The sequence below is a fragment of the Lissotriton helveticus genome, chromosome 8 (genome assembly GCF_964261635.1).
Source record: "Lissotriton helveticus chromosome 8, aLisHel1.1, whole genome shotgun sequence".
NCBI lineage: Eukaryota > Metazoa > Chordata > Amphibia > Caudata > Salamandridae > Lissotriton > Lissotriton helveticus.
This window is the reverse complement of record NC_136069.1, coordinates 1,041,244,327-1,041,266,595: the sequence shown is the minus strand read 5'-3', so window position 1 is coordinate 1,041,266,595 and position 22,269 is coordinate 1,041,244,327. Positions and strand designations below refer to the sequence as shown.

At 47.3% G+C, this 22,269-nt stretch overlaps 1 protein-coding gene across 3 annotated transcripts in view; it reads left to right on the top strand.

The window, feature by feature from the left end:
• BCLAF3 (BCLAF1 and THRAP3 family member 3) overlaps positions 1 to 22,269 on the top strand; it is a 525,957-nt gene that overhangs the window by 455,868 nt on the left and 47,820 nt on the right. For all 3 annotated transcript variants that reach the window (XM_078657893.1, XM_078657894.1, XM_078657895.1), the window contains one exon: positions 1,770 to 1,919. In XM_078657893.1, coding sequence (XP_078514019.1) covers positions 1,770 to 1,919 — 150 coding nt within the window. The remainder of the gene's footprint in view (positions 1 to 1,769; positions 1,920 to 22,269) is intronic.

Sequence of the window (22,269 nt, the reverse complement as noted above, 5' to 3'; positions counted from 1 at the left end):
CCGCGACTTGAGGGCACCGCACGCTGCACGTCGCACCACAGCACCGGACACCTGCAGATACCGGAGCTTCTGATTTCAACCACGAAGAGTTCGATCTTCAACACGAGTGACTTCAAGGGCCCGACGACTCCTGCACCGACCTCCGGAACCAACGCCTGCGGATGCCATGCTTTCGGAAGCTCAAAGAGAGGTCACCGCCCTGCATTTCTAAAGGTACTGTTTTGCGGGTTCTCCCGACATCGTAATTGGCCCGCGATGCCGCAGTTTGCCAGAACTGTTGGTTCACGACGCTGTGATAGCCCCAGAGGGAGCTATCGACTTCAAGGATCTGTTTTACAAGGTTATTGTGATAACTGAAGATTTCTTAATACTGTATTGTGGATTTTTATCGTTTTTGGTCTTGTCTTAAGTATATAAAAATATTGGATATTTTTATACACTTGTGTGGTGTCCTTTTGTAGTGCTTACGCTGTATTACTGTTGGTTATGTGCAAATGCTTTACACACTGTCTCTAAGATAAGCCTGACTGCTCGTGCCAAGCTACCAAGGGGGTGAGCAGGGGTTATTTTAGGAGTTTAACTCCCTTATCCTGACTAGGAAGAAGGGTTTCTACTTGGACAAAGGTACCTACCTCTGCCAACTAGAGACCGCCATTTCTAACAGCCTGTTGAAAAATGCTGCACTGAGATACATAAAAATTTGTCTTACTCTATGTTCGGTTTCCCCTCTCGATCAATCAGTCAACTTGAATTTATAGAGCATAGCTAATCACCCAAGAGTAGTGGTTTTCCTAACAAAATTATGACACAAGTGTACAATTATTTTATTTTGCTGAATTTAGCCCACTGTTCAGGGATTTTAGAAGCATTAAGAACACTTATCAATATTCAATCATGCCCCACTCACCCAGCACAGAAAGCACTCACACCATTCTCCCTGCACTCCTACACTGCTCCCACACCTCTTAATTTAATAATCCCATAGGCGAAACATAATGCATTTGCCAATGCTTGTTCTAGTTTACATTCACAAGCAGAAAGGAGATATTTATGGCAACATGTTTATTTGTTGCTGTCCTTAGGTAATTGTAAAAAGTTAAAATATTGCTGCATGTTTCTACACATTCTGAGCTACTGCAGGTTTTCTGGCTTGTATTAAACTGATTCTAATACATTTTTGCAACATATATCTAACAGCTTTTTTGATGTGTTCAATTTTACAATAGCTATTCTATTTGTATTCATCATATTTGCAAACATGTTCTCTCTTTCATATGAAAGAGCTATGCGCCAAGGAATTAAGTGTTTTGTGGTTAAGAGTATGGCCACTAGTATGGCCACGCATTGTATGGGATGAAGTATGCTTTACAGTACATGATTAAGGATATTGCAAGTCACCTTTGGCCTCTTCCTAATTATGGACATGGAACTCCTCGGTGACTTGCAATTTCCTTATAATGTGCTGCAGGGGGCACTTCATCCCATATAAAACTGGCCAAAAGGCAGTAAGCAATGCTTGATCAGTATTTGTTGTTCAATGTGTTATGATACTTAGTGGGATTTACGTGGTAGGCGTTGGCTTCCATTATTAATCGGAGTGAAGTTAAAATTGACGCTCGATTTTAAGGGGATAGGAGATTAACAGTGAAAGTGCTGAGCTTTCTGCAAGCTACTGTCACGGTATTATGGAAGAAAATACCTTTGCTACTCTGATAACACAGTTTTTCATTAAATTTAAATTGGTTTTTATTCCCTTATTATCTTTACAGCGCGTTTTTACTGAAAGCCGATTTCAGCCACACTACAGATCAGGCTTGGTGCAGACGGGCATGTACATTCAAGCCAAGTACCAACGTTTCCGAACCACAGGAAGGGGAAATTTCACTTACAAGTATAGAGAGAAGTTTCAGAGGAAAGAGGTATGATCTTAAATAAATTGTATTCGTTTTGCTAGTTGTAATTTTGCTTCGTCCGGGGCCAGAGAAGCTGGCTTCTTCAAATGTAGGATACACATCTGGACTGTTAAGTAAAGCGTCAGTGAGCATTAGAGGTTCTTTTTAGTGTTGTTGGAATACATTTTGTGCATGATGGCAGTGTGGTCTTTGTTTGCCTTACTTGGTAAATTACATTTTAATCCAAAACACAATAAAGAAAATATGCCCTTCTTTTCTTGATTGGTGATTTATATAACGTTGTTTTACAAATGTTTTTTCCTACATAATCTATTCATACTAACCAGTAAACTACATGGTGGTGTCATCGTCGTAGGACTTTCAGAAAAGTGTATATATATTTTTTTTAAACACACTTTCTCTCTCACACACTATCTGACTCTTTCTCTCTCTCACACGTACTCACACTCTCACTTTTTTCTTAGAGACAATCCAGGAAGTCCCCCTGAAATCCAGATTGTCTTTCTAGCAATGTTTTGGGACGTGTGCCTTTTTATAAACTTTAGATCACTGTTATCTTTATAGGTTTGTCTGTCAGTGTACCGCAAAAGAACGTTTTGCTATTTTGTAAATAAAATTCTCCTGAGCCGATTGGTCGTATTTTCACTGATGTCCTTGATATTTGACTTAAAACACTTATGGGCTGATTAAGATGGTCATTGTATTTGACCCCTGTGTAACCCCTGTTATGGGTCGAAATTATTTAACATAACCAATAATTGACGCGTTAAATACCTCACCCTTTCTTTAATTTTCTGCAGGTCAAACCTGTTGAAATGTAATTAGGAAATTTGAACAGTATTTACCGTACCATGTGGATTTTATGCGTTAAACACCAAAATCTGCATGTTATCGCCCAGAAACCCGATAAATAAACAACCTTGTGGTATCGTTATGTATCAGGTGCAATAAATGGCACCTATACTTGTAATCAGGCTTTAAATGTTTTAGATAGTGAGGCTTGTCACAAATGTGTCTGACACATTCTGAGTGCAAACGCTTTTCACTCAGATTCAGTGACATCTATGGCCCTCAGTGTGATTCCATACTCAACTACTAGCTCTTTGCATCAATCTTGCTCTTTCACCTGTGATCCTGGTGAAGATCGGCTTCTCTGTGGAACACATTTGTTAGTGTTACCTCTTCCAGTTTTGTATTTATGCTTCCTCGCATAGACAGTTTGTTTCTTTTATGGTTTGTAATGAGGAAGGGTCAAGTTGCTGGACCTGAAACCTAAGTTAACATCAAAGGGCAAAATAGAGTCTCCTTTTTCATGTGCCTCGCACAGTGCTTAATTTGTAAAAAAAAAAGAAGTGCAGGTGCTGAAAATTTTGCCAAGGAGGCCACAGCTTACTTCTTCCTCCGGTAAGCCCCACTTTCAACACTCTCACTGCCTCAGCGTCTATCTTCTAACCTTGATCTGTTGTCTGTCCCCTAAGTCTTTGCTCTAAGAGTGTATCCTCTCACCTCTCTAATTGTTTTCTATCATCTTTGTCAAACCTGGTGTGTTACCTTATTCCCTGTATTTCTGATTAGCCCTCTATTCATTCTAGCGCTGCCCTTTTTCCTCTTCACTTTTATCTATGCTCTGCTCTCTCTCTCCTCGATCTTGGCTCTTTACTATCACTCTTCTAGCAATGATTAGCTGTGTCTCTGTTTTATCATGTGTCTGCTTTTTTTCCTCTGTCCTGTCCTCTACCTCCTTTCATTCTATCTTCTCTCTTCTTAATGCTCTCTTCACATAATGGCTGCTTTCTCTTTGTATCTGATTTGCTCTCCTTTTCTTTTACTTAGCGCCGTCTTATCTCTCTCCTCTCCTGTTGTTTCTTTCTCCTCTTTACTCCTGCTCTCTCTCTCATCTATAACACTGTTGCTGCCTGTGACCCCTGTCATCAGCCTGTACATGTCTCTGCTATTTTGAACTCTGCGTTTTTCTGTTGTCTTTCCTAAAGAAGAAGATGACATGTGTTTTACTTTCTTACCTACACCGAGTGCAAAAACAAAATGTACACCAAATGAAAATGCTTTTTTTGCATATATTAATCAGTGCAGTATAACTGGGTTATTTTCAGAACAGGTAGCTGTTCGAGCATAGCGGTTGATGTCACTGCTAGTGCTGCCTGTAATTAGTAGGTCCAGGGATGGCGACGGCATCGGCATCCACTGCTCAGCTTGCTGTGACCCTGCCTGCTACAGCACAGGCATTGTTTCCAGCCGTAATGTTGCCAATGCCGGCAAGTATGGCTGTGGTGCTTACTGGACTCACGCACGCTCAGCAATTACCATGCTGGGGTGCAGCGCACAGATTCTATAGGTGACGACATGGTGCACAAAAGTTGTGTTGGGCCACAGCCGCATTGAGCACGTTAAGGATAGCAGCAATGCAGGGCTGCAGGATATGCTACTCTGGCTACACAGCAAGTGAAAAGTCCACACTAACCTTTGTTTATTCTTCCTCAAGAGCCCTCACTCCCATATTCCAAATGCGCTCTCGCAGCTTCCTTGCCTCAACTCCGTCATGAGCCAGCTCCCAGCTACAATTATCCATTGGGAGGCTTCGGATCAGGCATTGGCAGGGTGCAGCAGACTCAGGGAATAGAATGCAAGACATAGTTTGTCGATGACTTCTTGGATGTGTGATCAGCATGATGACATCATCACTAACGTAGTGATACACAATCACGCCTGCCTGGACAGGCCTATGCTGGCCTGTCTATAAACATTTACCAGCCAGTCACCTTGCAATGTATGTTATTCTTTTTATTTTGAATTTGAACAACTAATATTGAGACCACCACCTGCAGGGTCAGAAATTGTAGCCCCGGCCCTGTAAAAGAAGTGTTGGTGCTGAGCACCTGAAAGCACCTGCTCAAATTAAGCACTGGCCTCGCACGCTTTACTCATCAGTCATCAAGCCCTGCAATGTTTTACATCTTTGCAGGAGAAGTAGTGGATTAATGTGATTTTATTGTTAAATATGCTCGTACCGATAAATATATATACATTTCCAATATAATTGTTTCGTTTTCTACAAGCCTGCTCTTTCTAAAGAGTATTTATCATGCATTTGTTTTCGGAGTACCCTTTAGGTAGAAGCAGACCGGCTTTTAATTTCTGTGCTTCATCTGTCAGACATTTTGAGCCATCTGTTCAGAAGGTGGCTGTGGAAAGGGACTTTTCAATTTCCTGAAACTCTACCGCCTGCAGTCTCTTCTAGATAGTGGAGTTAGCTTCCCCTCTTTCTTCAAACTCATCTTCCCAGCTCACTCTTGGCTATACCTGCTCAAGTTCACTGGCCTGTATATGTAGCTTTTACCGCCCCTTCCTGTGCCAAGTCCCTTAAATTCCTGTTTATTTTTGCTGTTGAACGCAAAGGTGCCATGGCAGTGGGCAGCTGTCTTTGCACTGCTTGGGGCCGATGACAGCATCCAGTGGCCTTTCTGTCCAATTAGTGGAGGCAAATTTAGAAAATATGCTTCTTACTTGGGAATTCCTGACTGTTGAGTGGCTTTATCAGGCATTCACTCAGCACGTCATGGCTTTCTGCTCCCAGCCTTACTCCTGCTCTCTGGGTCCTCCCATAGCGCAGGTTTCCTCTGTTTTCTGGTCTAGCATCCTCCTATGATTTCAGGGGAGGTTGTTCTGTGGTGCGCCCATGCTTGATGTCTGGCAGCTGTGCCTAGGGGAGAGACGTTGGTCCACCATGGTTGCCACCCTGGAGGCAGCTTTTGATAGAATACCCAAAGCGAGACGGGATCCGAAAGAGCCCAAACAGCCTGAGCAGTTGGATCTGCTTACAGAAAGCTCCAATGTCTCAACAGACTCTGCTGCAACAATAGGAAAGAGTGCTTTGGAGCCTGCTGAGTTGGAGGGTCTATTGCCATCGGAGTCCAGAGCAGGAGCTGATGTCAGTCCGACTCAGATACAGACTCTAGCGACTTCTTTACCAGTGTTGCTTGTAAATCACACTGAGCGTACTAATTCTGCTATGCTACCTGCACAGAAAAAAATTACTGATTTGTTTTCATCATTAAAAAGGGTATTGAGTCTTGCAAGGCACTGGTGGGGAAGGATGTGTGGGTGCGGTGTCTCATCACAAAATCCTGAGTCTGGATAAAATACATTTCCCAGACCCTCTCCTTCCAATCACCAACTTGCCAAAGTCACTGCGGTTATAGTAACCTGCTCGGACAGCAATCCTGTCATTTCTGGCATGCCATGCTCTTTTAATTCATGTGCAGAATAGTCCAAAGACACTCCTCCAGCCCATGTGGGGATTGTCCATCTGTCTTTGGAAAACGTTATTGGCAGGAGTCTACTCTCATGAGACACAAGAGAATCTGGAGAGGCTTTCTTCTCTTTGACCTATTCAAAGACGGTGGCGGTACATATCTAACTCGGGTCAGAGTTGGATCCTGAGTCTGGAAGTGAAGCCTTGACGGGTAAGTTTGGAGTAAAGGCTGGCAGGACCCACCTAAGCACTTGTGCGACAATTCTAAGCAAGAGGCAAAGGCTAAGAGGAATTCCTCACCCCTCGTTCAGATTAACGTTCAAATGACAGGAAGATCCAGTGCAAGAGGACCCAAGGATGAAGATGAGCTACTCTAGGACGCAGCAGGCATTGAATTAACCCCTACTAACACTCTGGGTCCTGCCATACCGACACTGCTCACCCAGGGCAACGTGGAATGTAATCAACAGATACCCCCATATAACCCCCCCACCTCTCTCCATGCCACCTTGGCAAAATGTGGCATTTTTTATTCTCAGAGCAATGCTGGAGCTCACATAAATGTTGGGGATATAACTTCTTCATATCTATCAACCCTCTATGACCTGCTTGAATTACATAAAGAGGAATACAAGGACTCCCCTAGCTTTGAAAACTTCGTAGTATTATAAGATTCAGGTTGTTATATGTAAAATGTCGATGAATATATATATATATATTCTTCTCAGCTAGCTGAGAGATACTGAGACACAATCTTCTAGTCTTCAGGTTCGTGTAACTCAAAACCAAGTAGCTCAACATGAAGTCAGGATTAGGAATATGTCCTACAAGATGAAAGACAGGGAGAAGTGCATGCAAAATAAGAATCAGGTGCTGGGCGTTCCAGAGGGAAATGAGGGGGACCATGCAAGAGCTTATGTTGTTCATCTATTTAAACAGTCATTCCCCCAACTGAGTGACTTGGATGTGGTTTGTCAACTACAGTGAGCCCATAGATTTCCTTTTTGCAAGCTGACTAAGGGTACGGCTTCACAGTATCCCCACACCATCCTGATCTATGTAGTAACTATATTTTTCTGCAACAGATGTATCTGCTTGCATGCCGACGGGGTCCTACCAGATTATGTGGAGTAGAGGTTTTTGGTCAGCTCTGACTTATGCTTGGAGACATTGGAGTGCCGATTGCGACTGCTCGAGATGATACCATCATTTAAAAAAATTGGAGTATCATGTTCTTTGCTCTGGCCTGCTAATTTAAGGATTTGTCATCAAGTGTAAGACAGTATTTTGACAGGAACCCGACAAGGCACAAGATCTCTTGAACCAATGGGACACTGATAAAACAGCGTCATATTTAGTCGGCTGCCCTTTGTGCATTGTAACCTGTCGTATCTAATTCATTCATTTGTTTTTTTCAGATAGGCTCTGGAATCTGGGTCTTATTTCTGCTTACCTGAGGTTATACAATCGTAATTCGTTTTTTGCTTAAATTTGTGTTTTGTCTTCTGCTCCTCCATTTCTCTCTTCTTTTTTTCCTTTCTGCTAGTAGTGTTCTAGTTTTGCCATTTTTGCTAGTTGTTTGGATTCAGGTACTTTCTGAGCCCTTGGCACCGTTGGCAGACAGTGTTTGTCTGATCTGATCATGAGCTGGCTTATGAGGACTGGCCTTTATTTAGGGGATCCTGAAATTAGGACAGGAATGGATTCAGCCGGGGTCGGAAGGGGGATGGAGGAGAGCAGAGGAATTTGTGGGTGGGCAGGAGGGTGTCTGTACAAGGAGTTTGTTTGGGTTGTCAGGGTGGTGTGTCAGGTGCTGCAGAGAGGAAAAAAGCCTAAAATGGAAAAGTCTCAAAGAGTCCAATCGTTTTTGCATCCTAAGCGTACAATGCACAAGCTATACGGGCAGTATGTTTTAGTCTAACTCTGTGCGAGGGGGAAACCAGGATTTACATATGCATACCAGAAGGTCAATGGGTTGAGAGGTCCAAATAAAGTTAAATATAGAACTTGGCATGCTCAGTGCACAAATTGTTAAGAAAACGCCCCCACACACTTTGAAGATAAGAAGGACGTTTATTCAGTATAGATCCTCACTCACCAGCTGACAAGTGAAGTCACCAACATTCTAAGGTAAGCTTCACACCAACGTTCTACTAGAATGGAATGTACTACTGGGAGGAGAGGAGGAGGGGGAAAGAAGGAAAGGAAAGAGGGAAGGAACAAACCAAGAGAAGAGTAGAGGTGCAGGCAAGGGGAAAAGCACTAGTTACAACACAAATTCTCTATCTTCAGGAGATACATCTCACTTTGCCAGAATCCTATAAACTTTAAGCCCTTGGTTATAAGATTTTAGCAGCATCTTGTTATAATACTCCACAAGGTGGTCTCGCACTGCTTTTATGGGGGGTTGACCAGGCCGTGACTTAGGTAAAGAATGGTAACTCCGGCAGCTGGCTTATTGCTAATATTTAAAAGGATGTGATCATATTTACAATCTGTACGGTCTACGCCTTGGGCATATACATGTCCCAGCAATATTTAATATTTTACTCATGGAATTACATTACTGTTCAAAACCAATTTTGCTGTGTTTCATTTTGACTATTCAGCCTGGTCTTGATTTTAAAGCATTGGCTGTGGCTGTTAAATTACGTGTGAAGAAAGCAAGATTAGCTCTTAAACAAGTAATCAAATCATACGCCCTAGTTGATATATGGAGATTATGCCACCCATACAAATGCATCTTTGTTTTTCTGTGCATCCCATTAGTCTTACTCCAGGATAGATATGTTTTTGTTAGTTATTCTTATCTAGACATAAATCTTAATCCTAGAATAATTTCAGACCATAATGCTTTCTCTTTGCACATCAGACTCAACTTTTTTCAAGCACTTGCTGCTCTGTCCCCGCTGGACGTATTATCTTAAGATATGAGATAAATCTTACATTAGATTAATGGAGGATATTGATTGAGACACTCTTAAAGCTTTTTGTGGGGTCAGACGCTGAGCTTTACTATTCATTCGGGGAAGGCAGATAGAGAGACAGAGGCGTGCCTACGATCTAGACTTCTTCAGCTTGAGCTGAAGCACTCTTCAAGTATTAGCAGTCAGCTTGTGCCCTACCAGGCTTCTTTCGACTCGGATCAGCTAATCACAATGCAAACATTGCTCCAAAAAGGATATGGTAGATGGCCTGTCATAAGATAAAGGCCTATTAGAGCCTGCATTTGGAAAACAGCGAAGAAATGGGATGTATTCTGGTATTTTAAGTTAAGGACAGAAAAAAAATAGAAATTTAATTAGGAATATTAGGAATGTTGCAGACAGGGTTAAAATAGCAGTGTTTCAGCAGTACTTTTCTAATTTGTACATGGAAAACTGCACAGCCCCCTAAGATGAAATAAATGGCTACTTAGATGCTGTTCAACTTCATAGTCTGACTGATAGCGCAGTGTCCTGGATTTGCGGATCAAGCAGGGCGAGATAGAGAAGGCTATCTTGCAGCTCGCCTTTGGCAAAGGGGCTAGCCCTGATCAATCCTGCTGCACTTTTACAAGTTTTTTGGGGGGAATTCTGAATCCGATATTGCTCGATTTTTTTCATTCTTCAGTTTTCTGTGAGGCGTAACCCATCTCATGGGGTTAAACACCTATAGCTGTGTTTTTGAAAAAACGGTGGCTCATATCGGCCATTTTCCCTCATTTATGCAAATTCTAAAATCTATAGGCGCATCTTGGCTACTCATCTCACCACTCTTATAATGTCACTGATTGATCCCATGCAACACACCTTTATTCCACAAAGGGATACTATGTCTCATATCAGTTTTACAATCTTGGCTCTTGAGGTTAAGAGTAAGATTGGCAAGATTTTGATCCTGTTTGATGCGCAAAAGACATTCAACAGGGCCTCCTGGTGCTTTCTTTTGTCAGTTATGACCTCGCTTTAAATCACACCAGCGCTCTATATTAATCGTTGTCAATTCAAATAGTCTGTATTGGAGATGTTTAGGTACTTTTGCTATCTGTTGCAGTATAAGACAAGGCTGCCCATTATCACCTTAGTTATTTGCCCTTTATTTAGAGCCATATATACAAGGCTAAAATTCTCGCGCTACCTTCCCTTCACTCTTTTTACTGAAGTTGGAAGTAAGAGTATTTGCATATGACAACAATAATGCCATATTTTCTTAATCTCCGATTAACTCTCTAAAGGACATCAAATTCTCAGTTGCACAATTTAGACAGGTTTCTGGCTATAAGCTTAATTCTAATAAGACTGAAATCCCTGCTAGTCTTCCGGCTCCATTCGATCCTCGGCTTGTCAAGCCAGCAACTTATTTAGGAGTTCAGCTCTAATGAAGCATGTAAAAGACCATTAGTCCTAACTACAATGCTCCATTTGGTAAATCTGTGGCAATCTGGAAGAAATGGGTTAGATTTATTTAGTAATTAATTGGTAGATGTAATGTCATAAAAGTGATTATTTTGCCTAGCTATCTTTACTTGCTTAGATCTATTCCTTTACATCTGCCTAAAGATTTTTTCTAAAAGGTTGAAGCAAGCTGCCAGAAATTCAGTATGCAGTAAAAGAAACCTTGAATAGCTATTCAATATTTGCAACAGGCTGAACGAGCAAGCGGTATGTCACTTACTACGCTATACTATATATCCTCTTTCATATTTAGATTATTAGCAGCTGTGGCCTGTTTGGATTGGCCCCCTTGCAGGTCTTTTTCCTTATTAGAGACGTTTTGACCAAATTAGGATACTGCGGAAAGGTCTGACAGATACTGCCGATAACTGATAGAGACATCTAGCCACAGATTCCTTAACTTTTGAATTCTCCCTAGGCATCAGACTGGATCCGGAAATTTTTCAGCAGTCCCTCTGTGCGTCGGGGATGGCGCCTTACAACTCCTTGATGACGTTGACTCCCGTTGAGACGTCAGTGGAGTCATACAGGTCTCCGCTGGCGCACGGATGTCAGTTTCTTCCTTTCCATGCAGCGCGAATCTGGAGAAGCGGCTCTTCAGGCCGTTTTTTCTGGACTTCTTCGATAGTTTTTGTCGGCTGGGAACAGTCTGCCTTTTTCTATGTCTTCAGGCTTTAAGCCTGTTCTCGACAAATGTCGGCAACATACCTGCTTTCCTTTTGTATGTGGTGTTTGGGTGAACACCAATACTCCAAGGACTGTGGCTCCTGCCAGAGGCTGAAACCAAAGCTGCTCCAGGGACGCCACATGAAGTTACTGGCAGCGCGTCTGTTGCGGTCCTCGGAGACTTCGCAGCCTCTGTCATCTTCTCATACGTAGTTCCGTTCACAGGGCCGTTCCAGGATCTGGAGCCGATCTTAGGCAGGGACGTCTAAAGGTAAGTGCAGGTGTTTGAAGTCGCTGCACCACCGACTTCGCCACAAGATTTTCAGTCTCCCACGGCTCCTCCTGTTCGCTGGTTGAGGGTGCTGTTTACGACTCCAGCCAGCGTCTGCCAATCTTTCGAGGAGCTGGAGCATCGATGGCTCAGGTGAGGAGAATTATAACTCTCTCTATCTCATCTTCGGGCCCCCATCTTCCTCTGGAGCACCCCCGAGCTCCAAGGAGGTGAGTGGAGCCATGCCAGTAGGTTCACTCTCAGTGTTGGTTGGGCTATCTGAGTTGTTGGTTCTGTGCCAGTCGACATCGGCTGACTCCACTTCGGCACCGGTGCACAACCCTTCGGGTACTCCACCTTGGCATCCGTTCTTGATCAGCTGACTCTCCCATTGAAGTCAGCGGCATCAATCGAAGTCACTTCTCAGATTGACATCGAAACATTGTCTTCTCAGATTCGGGTGCGGAGTTGTTAGAGCAAACTGAGGGGAATGTTGCATTTTCACTTCCTTCTCAGGATGAGACTTGTGGGAGTCACCGTGTGGCAGGTGATACAAGAGAGTCTAGGCATTTTCAACCAATTACTGTGACTTTTCAATCACAAGTGGAGGAGAGTTGGCTATCTGCACTTGGTGAGCCTAGCGGGCTGGAGTTTTCCCCAGCCTCTAGAATACTTTCACCTCCTAGTCTCGCTACTGAGGCAGGCTCCTCCTTCGCAGATGTGTTGAGGAGAGTGGCTGCAGTTTTGGACTTGTCATTACCTACATTGGAGAAGTCCACCAACCCTCTGATTGATGGCCTTTAGCAGGGAAGAGCCTGTTCTTCCTACAGTGAGGCTCTTTTTGACATATTGTTGGGTACTTGGGCCAAGCCTGATACAGGGGTCTCGGTGGTCCGTGCTGTATCTCACAGGTACCTGCCTATGCCTGGAATCCCAGTTTGTCTCCTCTGGCATCCTAACACTCGTAGACTTGTAGTTCAGGCTGCTACAGACTCACAGGTTATGGATTCTTCACCTAAGACTCCATCGACTAGAGAGTCTAGAAATCAGGATGCATGTGGCAAACACATCTTTTCTTCTGCTAGTTCTGCTTTATGGTCCACCAATGTGCCTTGTGTTCTTGTGCGTTTTCCCATGCTTTGTGAGATTCTTTGCAGACTAAGTGGCCATCACTTCCGGATGACCTCTGTTCTGATGTTGAGCAGCTGATTAGAGATGGCCATCAGCTGGCCAAGCTGACAATTAGATCTGGCATGGATGCTACTGATTCAGTAGGTCCATGGCATCTTCAGTGGACTATGACGTTGTGCATGGTTAAGAACTTAAGGTTTTTCAGAAGCTGTACAGGCGACTTTGGTCGATATGACCGTTGACGGCGCCCATCTTTTTTGAGTCTCAGGCCGACTCAGCATTGAGACGCTTCTGTGATATGCAAATTTATGCAGAGTCTTAATTACTCTTTCTCTGTTTATATGTTCTTTAGTTTTGCCCCTATTCTTGGGTTGTATAGGTGATACAGGATTTTTATTTTCAAAGGAGTAGCTTTGTTACAACATTGACATGTCCCTCTTTTGGTTACCCAAGATTTTGTTCCTGCGAGGAGCAGATGTTATTGTTTCCATACTGTCTTTAACAGTTTATATGGTACAAGGAAACCTAAAGTATAGTTTTTCCTTTTTTCCCCACTGAGAATGGGCTTCATGCTCAAGAGGTCATTTGCAGGTGATGTGTCTTTCGGTTGGGAAGTTTACCTTTTCACATGCTTCTTTCGAAGCAGTTTGGTATAGTGGTATGCATTACTGTTGACTTGCAGTATCTCTTATAGAGGCATATTACGTATGTCAATTGTGACACCTTGCATACAGAGTCTATACTTGTTTTCTGCGAATAGTCTGAATTTCCACTGCGGAGTAATTTTGGTCTCTGGTTTCTCCAACGCAGTCCTTTTCGCTACTTTAGCGGAGTGCACTTTTCATTGAATTCAAGTGGTGCACAGATAGCTTTTGCATTGGATAAGTTTTAGGTTATGCTTCCTGGTGAGGGGGCCATGCCAGCTTTATTATATAATGTGCTCCTTACCTGCACATAGGACTTTGTTTAATGGAAGTGTGCTCCTTTTTGCTGTAGACATTCCGTTTGGCAATTCAAGGTGTCTTACTTGTATTCTTCTGAATAGTGAAAGTCTTGGTTTCCTCCATTTTTTTTTTTTTTTCAGAACAAATTTTATTAGTTTTGTAGCAGTTGATAGAACACAAGAAAAACACTGCTTCCATAGTGGCAGAAAGACAGTGAGCATATAAAAGCAAAATTGGTCAAACAGTTCTATCCACAGTGTCCACCTCCCCCCTCCCAACATCCCCACCCGGATCCCACCCCCCACCCCGCACGGTGTTCACATTGTCCAGAAACAGAAGCCTAAGCAGCATGGTAGCAACGTGTGGTCAGTTCACTTAGGGGTAGTACAGATATGGTCTATATCAGTGGTTCGTGGCGCCGGGGGGTCCAGCGGCAGGCCCCTATAGTCAGCCCATTTCTTCCAGATTCTATAGTGTTTCCTGGGGCAGCCCCTGGCCTCAAAGATCGGGCGGTCCAATCCCATGCTAAAGTCCATGCCCCGCTTCCACACCCCCACCAGTGGGGCCTTGGGGGCCTTCCAGGCTTGGGCTATATCTCGTTTGGCTATCGCAAGACCCAGCAGGAGCAAGTGCCGTTTATACAGGTTACCCCCCACTTGTTCCATAACGTGAAGAAGGCCCAGCTGCGGCGTGCGAGGGAGTTCCCATGCCAGCACTTCCTCCAAACAGTCCCACACTCCGGTCCAAAACCTCTGCAGCCGCACACATCCCCATACTGTATGCAGGAAGGAGCCTACTGCACTGCCAGACCTCAAACACTCCGGGGAGGCTATCAGCCCCGCCTTCCACAATCGTTCCCTCGTGTAGTATGCCCTGTGAAGGTACTTAAATTGGATAAAGCGAAGGCGCACCGTTATCGCTGCTCCCCTAGGGGCCTCCAGGGCTTCCCTCCAGTCCTCCTCCTCTAAGCCTCCCAGATCACTTTCCCAGACCGCCCGCAACTTGTCAAGAGAGGGGGAACAGTGTGTGACTAATGTTTGATATATGGTTGAGATTTTTTTCGATTCCAACTCCCCCATAAAGACTTTTGCCTCTAGGGGACTAAACTCCGGCAAGGATGACATGCCCGCTATTGCGGGGGCCAGGGCGTGTCGGAGCTGTAAGTACCTGAAGAATTGGGACCGGGGCATATTATATTCATTCTGCAACGCCTGAAACGATTTAAGAACTGTGCCCTGCAGAACGTGGCCCAGCGCCGAAATGCCGATAGCATCCCAGCCCTCGAAGCCCCGGAGTGCAGCCAATCCGGGCAGCCCTCCATTATGCCACAATGGAGTTTCACCCGTGAGCCTGTTCCACCATCCCATGCGGCGGAGCGCATCGCGCCACACTTTGAAGATGACCTGTGTGACCTCTGGGAGTCTCTTCCGGATATTTGCCGAGTATAAAATAGTGTGGAGCGTGTGCGGGTCCATCATATACCTCTCTAGGGCATAGGTCGGGTCACTGCGATCACCGTACCACCATTCGTTGAGGACAAGTAGGTGCGATGCCTGATAGTAGGACTGGACATCTGACGTGGCCAGCCCCCCACAGTAGGTCGACAGGAAGCAGGTGCGGAGCGCCACTCTTATTGCTCCCCCGGTCCATAGGAACCGACCCAAGGCTGAGTTCACCTGTCGAAACCATTGCTGCGGAACTGGGTAGGGGTGATTCTGTAGTTGATATAAAATTCGGGGTAGAGCCACCATCTTAAAAATGGCCGAGCGGCCATAGACATTCAGGGGCATCCTGGACCACATCCGCATGTCCGAACGGATCCTGTCCCAAACAGGCACTATGTTACGGGACCACGACACTCCCTGTATATCGGTCAGAAAGACTCCAAGGTACTTGAGGCCTCCCGTCGCCTCCTGGAGGGCCGAGGCCCAGGGACCCAAAGTCCCCCTGTCACCTAGGACCCACAATTTCGACTTCTGTGTATTAAGCCGAAGACCCGACACTTCACCGAAAATGCGCATTATTTCAAGGACCCTCGGCCCCGATTTATTGAGGTCCGTGAGAAAGAGCAGGACATCGTCTGCGTAGAGTGCGATTCTATCTGACGGGCCCCCCACCCACTCCACACCGCGCAATTGGGCATCCATTCTCACCCAGGCCGCGAGCGGCTCCATAGCCAGGGCGAACAGGTAAGGTGAAAGAGGACATCCCTGCCGGGTGCCTCGGCCGATGGTGAAAGAACCGGAGGTGGCTCCTGCTATTCTGACCGTTGCCGTCAGGTCCGTGTATAACAAATGAATGTATGACAGGAAGCGTGGGCCCAAATTGAGCCGAAGGAGGAGGGCTCGGAGGTATGTCCAACTCAAGGAGTCGAAGGCCCGGTCCATGTCCGCCAGCAAGAGGGCCGCGGGAATGCCTGCTGCTCGTACCGCCTCCACCACTAGGTGAGCGCGTCGTATATTGTGTCTCGTCGCCCTGTGAGGCATGAAGCCCGCCTGATCAGCATGGATCAGGTCCGTGATGTAAGGGAGAAGACGGTTCACCAACGCCTTCGCCAGTATTTTCGCTTCAAAGTTCAGCAATGAGATCGGACGATAAGATTCCGGACTGTCTCGGGGCCTCCCCGGTTTGCAGAAAACCACGATCTCGGCGTGTCGCCAGTCCGCTGGTAGTCTGCCATGATCCCGAGCCGCCTCCAGCGCCTTCCTATAGCGCATCCCCAATTGAAGGTGAAACAACTTCATGAATTCGCAGGGGAACCCGTTGGGCCCAGGGGCCTTGCCCGTGTTTAGACCACCCAGAGCTTCTCCGAGCTCCTCCGCCGACAGCGGGAGGTCTAGTCGGGTCCGTGCCTCATCCGAGAGCGCCCGGGGTGGAAGGTCTGCGAGAAATCTGTCAATTTCTTCCGCTGGGAGGGATTCCCGGGGGGCATACTGAGTCTCATAATAGTGAGCAAACATCTGAGCCAGGACTTCAGGGGCCGAAACAGGGTCGCCCGCGACATCTCGGAGGCCCGGCAGGGGCTGGGCTTGATAAGTGTCTTGACATAGCCTATATAACATTGTGCTAGATTTGTCCCCCCACTGATAGATTCTGCTCTGCATAGCGAGCCAGGCCTGTCGGGCTTCATCTAACAATAACGAGGTGTACGACCGCTGAAAGTGCAGCAGCTGGTCCACAGCATCCCCACTCTCCCCCGTCAGGCATCTCGCCTCCTGGCTCTGCACCCGAGCAGCCGCCTCCTCCACCTCTAGCCTGCGGGCCCTGCGGTTCGCGGCGCACCACGCAATGTCCACGCCCCGAAGGACAGGTTTGAGGGCCTCCCACATAGTCATGGCATCTATACTCGGGTCCTCATTCTCCGTCCAGTATTGCGCTATAGCCTCTCTCATGTGCGATTGATAATCGCTGCGCGACAAATGCCACACCGAAAGGCGCCAGCGAAACGGTTGTCGCCTCACACCGAGGCTCAACGTCAGTGCGATCGGGGAGTGATCCGACAGACCCCTCGGCAGTATGGAGGTGGAGTCCACCCTGCCTATCCAGGGTTGTGGGACGAACAGGTAGTCCAGGCGTGAAAAGGATTTGTGGACCGCAGATACAAACGTATATTCATGATCGCAAGCATGCTGGTGTCGCCAAGTGTCAATCCATCCCATCCCCTGCGCCATCCTACTCAATCTTGTGGTGGCATCTGACAATTGACCTCCCCCAGGCCTACAGCGGTCAAGTCTCCCATCCATCACATCGTTCCAATCGCCACCCACTACTGTCAGCACGTGCGGGACATCCGTCCATACCTCAAACAGTCGTTCAATCAGGGCGTCTTGAAGTGGGGGTGGAGCATACACACTACCGAAAACCACCGGCTCACTCCCCAGCCTCCCCTTAACGAAGACATATCGACCATGCACATCCAGCCATTGTATATCATGTGTGTACTTGACCCTACGGTGTATCAGAATTGCAACTCCCCTGGACCCTCTTGCAAACCCCGCATGGAACACCTGATCATACCCGTACCTTCGTAAACTAAGGACCTTGGTGCCCAAAAGGTGCGTTTCCTGGAGGAACAATACATCCGCTCTTTCAGTCTTCCCCAGACGCAGAACCGCACTTCGTTTAATTTTGTCGAGCATCCCTCGCACATTCCAGCTCAATATTCGCATCGAGGCTAGCGGGGGGCTCGCCCCTATTTCTTCAGCAGCCATCAGTCTGCCAGATTCCGAAATCATCAGGCCACTGAGGCCACACACACATGCTCAGTTGCCTCCAGGTTCCCGCGTACACCGTGCTAAAGTCAGCCCCAACTTCCCTCCCCACCATCCCCGGATCCCCCGAACCCCCACCCCCTCCCTTGCAAACCTTCCCCAGCCACAAACAATACCAACAACCTCCCCTCCAACCCCCCACCCCATACCTCAGCAACATTGAAGTACCTGTCGCGGTACAGGCAATCTCAGCCCTCCAACGGGAGGCCCAAGACCCGCTGTACCAATGGATCCCACCCAACTACCCACAAAGTGTCTAACTAGTTCCCACCCAACACGCGGGAATGAACTCCGGGAGTAGGCCCGCTCTCGTACGAGCGCCTCCCGACCAACCTTCCACCCATGAATAAGGAAACATGGAGTCAATCAGCGCGTGGCACGTCCAAGGGCAGCGCCAGACCTGCTCCCATCGTCAAGGCGTGTCACCAGCCCTTCAATTCCATAGCCCGGGCCAGAGCGAGTGCATGGGTCTCAAGATTTCGAGGGGGAAGGATCCGTTTCCTCCGGTGTTTCCGCCGTGTCCTCCCCAGGAGGTGGGCGCTTCTGGGAGCGCGATCTCCAGTTACTCTTGCTACGTGAGCGTCTAGGCGTCCTCGGGGGTCTTCCGTTGGTCGACGAGTCCGAGCCCCTCCGAGGGGGGGTGTTCACCTTGACTCGCACCGTCTCGTCTGTCCACTCAAACACTTTCTCCGGGGAGTTGAAAAACTGAGTGCGAGATTGGAAGACCACCCGCAGGCGCGCCGGGAATAGTAGAGCATAAGGAATCTTGAGCTCACGCAGACGTGCTTTTGCCGCGGTGAACGACTGTCTCTGCTGTTGAACTAGTTTCGTGTAATCCGGGAACACAAGGATCTTATGATTCTCAAACATTAGTGGGTCCTGGGCGCGGGCCTGCCGTAAGATAACGTCCCTGTCGTGGTAGTTAAGCAGTTTGGCAATCACCGAGCGTGGGCGAGCCCCCGCGGGCGGTTTGGGAAGAAGTGCCCGGTGCGCCCTCTCCACCACAAAGCAGCGCGACAGGGAGTCCGGGGGGAGCCATCCCTCCAGCCATTTGGTCAGGAAGGCCTCCATATTTCTTTCCTCGCAGTCCTCCGGGAAGCCTACAAAGCGCAGGTTGTTTCTTCTGGCCCTCCCTTCCGCATCCTCCACCCGCAGTGCCAGTCCCTTCTGGATCCCTTCCATGGTAGCAACTCGCTTCTTGAGATTCACCACGTCGTCTTCGACTTCAGAGATTCGGGATTCTGTTTCGGTTATACGTGCCACCGCATTGCGCAGATCCTGTCTGAGCAAGGTCACGTCGGCTCCAACCGCTCCAATTTTCGCGTCCAGCATGTCCCTCGATTGTGTGATCGCCGCCATCAACGCCGCGTTATCTGGCCCGGTGTTTTGGGGACCCCCGGATGCCCCAGCGCCCCCGCTGGGCCCTGCAAACTTGTCCATCGGGCCCTGTTTGGGAGCATTCCCACTGTTGCCCCCTCTCGTCATGTCGCTGACAGAGTGTTGACCCCAGTCGTGGGGGACCGACGGTCTAGGAGCACCCCCGGCTGGGCGGGTGGACTCCGGTGATGAGCGTCCCCGAGGTAGCCCAGGTATATCGTGATCCTGTCGGCGATCGGGCGCAGCGTACCCCTCGATGAAGTGATCGCTGTCCACCACCCTGCCGGTGGTCGGAGAAGGTGCTGCACAGTGCCGTCAGACCACGCGGTCAATGGGGGCCGCCCACTCCACAGTACAGTCCACCAGGGACGCCCCAGAGCCTGCGCCACGCTCTTCGGCGTCAAAATTAAGTTGCCCCCGGGGGTTGCTGGCCGGTCTGGAGGGGGGGGTAGTCCTCTCAGCCCTCCCCCCGCGCCGCGGCCCGAAACAGCCGCCGAGAGGGTGCACTTCAAGTGTCTGGTGTCTGGGGAAGGCCCGGCGGGGTCACGCTACAAGTAAGGGGGGGGGGGTCAGGTAGGGGAGCCGGTATAGCGGCCGCCCCCCCACTTCTCCAGCGCTACTGTGCCCTGCGGCTCGAGTCTGCCGCCGAGAAAGGCCAGACACGTCCCCTCCCCCGTCAGGCTGTGCTGCTGCTCCTTACCCCACCTCGGCCTCTGCTCGGGCCCCGGCTGTTCTCCTCACCAGCCGCCGCGTCCGCTTCAGCTCCGGGTACTCGAGTGCCCGCAGGGCAGCCCAGCCTCCTCCCGGCCGCTCCGCAGTGTGGTGTGGCCGGAGCGGCACTTCCGGCCGGCGCTCCCCGGCTCCCCACCACTTCCGGGCGGGCCGCACCGCAATCGAGGTCCCGGCCGCGGCGTGGGACGCAGGCCTCGTCGCCGGTCAGGCTCCAGTCGCCGCAAGTCACCGCTCTCGGGCCGCCAGGATAGTGAGATCGTCGTCGGGGGGTCCCCTCTGGAGCCGCTTTCCGCCACTCGATGTAGGGTGTCAGGAGGTCGGGGCAACGCAGGATTTAGGTAGGATAAAGGATCGGCGGGACGAAGCTCGCTCAAGCTGCGTCCGCCATGGTCGCCGTCTTGGCCACGCCCCGGTTTCCTCCATTTTTGGAGGTGATATTTTTTCTTATGTTCAATTTTGCAACATGCTGGTCCCGTGAGCTCTGCCCCAAAGGAGATCTGAGATGCAGTGTCTGAATATTTACCTTAAGGCTGTTTACAACTATGTCCTACATGGTTGGAAAGATTTCTGTTTTATCAGAAGAGAAAATATGTTTTTAGATACTTTTTCAATTTAAGGACATCCTGGATATTTCCATACTCTTTGGCAATGGTACTATTGATAGCCATAGATTTACTGTATGGGGTTGGATGTTCTATGTCTCCTTGGGGACATTTATCTTTCTCTATTAAGCATTTGTTATTTTCTGTACCTTACAGACTTTTAAGGGATCATTGTGTGATGTATGATCTGGTGCTTCGTGTGTTCTCATAGAACTAAATATGTGTAATTGAGCACTTGTTTGCCTTACAGTTTGCCTTGTGGACAATTACTCCAACTGGGTTCCGTTTTTGGGTATGTTACCACAGCTTGATTTATTTTGTTGATCTTGACCTTCTAGGCCAAGTGTAGTCGTAAGTGCTTGGTGCTGGCAAGGGCTAATTTTCATGTTGGTATTCTTTAGGTAGTACCAGCCTGTTAAGATACTTTTGACTGGCAGCATTATCTTAATGCTAAGTCACCCAAGGTGTTTCATTGAGGCTGCGATATCTATCTTGATATTATAATGTATGGTACTTTGGGAATGCTTTTTCATTTCCGTTTATCCATGTGTGTATACAGAGTGTACATAAGTGTGTTGCATATGTGTTTACACATGCTAAGATATAGTTTTGCTATATGTAATAAAAAAGAGATTAAATTCTTAAAAAATAAAAAAATTGTGAGTTGCAATTGCTTCTCACTTAGCTGTAAGTTTTGGGTTCGGATCTATGTATATGCGTGAAACGCGGATATATAACTATGAGTGTAAGTGATCAATATTTATAGCAGATTCATATCTGTTTAATTGCAATCTTTCCATCTAAACGGGCACTTGCATTGTGTGAACATTCAGGTGGCCATTTTGTCTCGATAAAATTGAAATACATTTTTTTTCTTTGTTTTACAGATGGACTATGGCTTTCATCTGTCTTGATACATGGATTGATCTTCTTAACCTTGCAATGAATGGGTTCATTCATCTTGGTTTAAATGGGAATGCGTTTTGGAAGCCCTTTTTTGGGATTATCAGCACAGTTTTCCTGCAGATTTTTCTTTACTGGTGTAGAGAATGCAGGTTAAATGGCATCCACTTTGCCTTTGGCCCTTCTAGTCCAAGGACTCACTTACCCTTTGGGGATTAAATACTATTTTCTGACTGTTGTTCGATGTCTTCTGACAAGGTATTATCCTGTTCCCCTTGAGGCTTTGGTTTTTCTGTGCCTGCAGGATTATTTCTTATTTACATTCTGTGGCCTTTGCCACGGTTTTTATGGCAAGCCTTGCTCCTTTTCATTTAATTCACACATAGGTCTGGTCTGTGGTCAATTTCAACCAGCTGGTTCTCTTTGAGAGCTTTGGTAGGATTAGTTTGCAGACCCTCTCCGGGTGGATATAGCTATGGTAATTAATTTAAGGTAAGAAATCTGCAACTAGATGCCTCTATCAGATGAACAGGTTACTTACCTTGGGTAACGTATTATCTGGTAGAGACAGTCTAGCCGCAGATTCCTTAACGCCCTGCCCATCCTCCCCACTTCGTGAACGATCTGTACTGTAAGGTTATACCCTTTTCCGTACTGGTGTTCTATATCTGAGATCACTGTTTCACGTAATTGTGTAATTCATCAGACCATTTGGTCTAACTTGTTAAATTTTGACTTGGCATCGCCATGCCT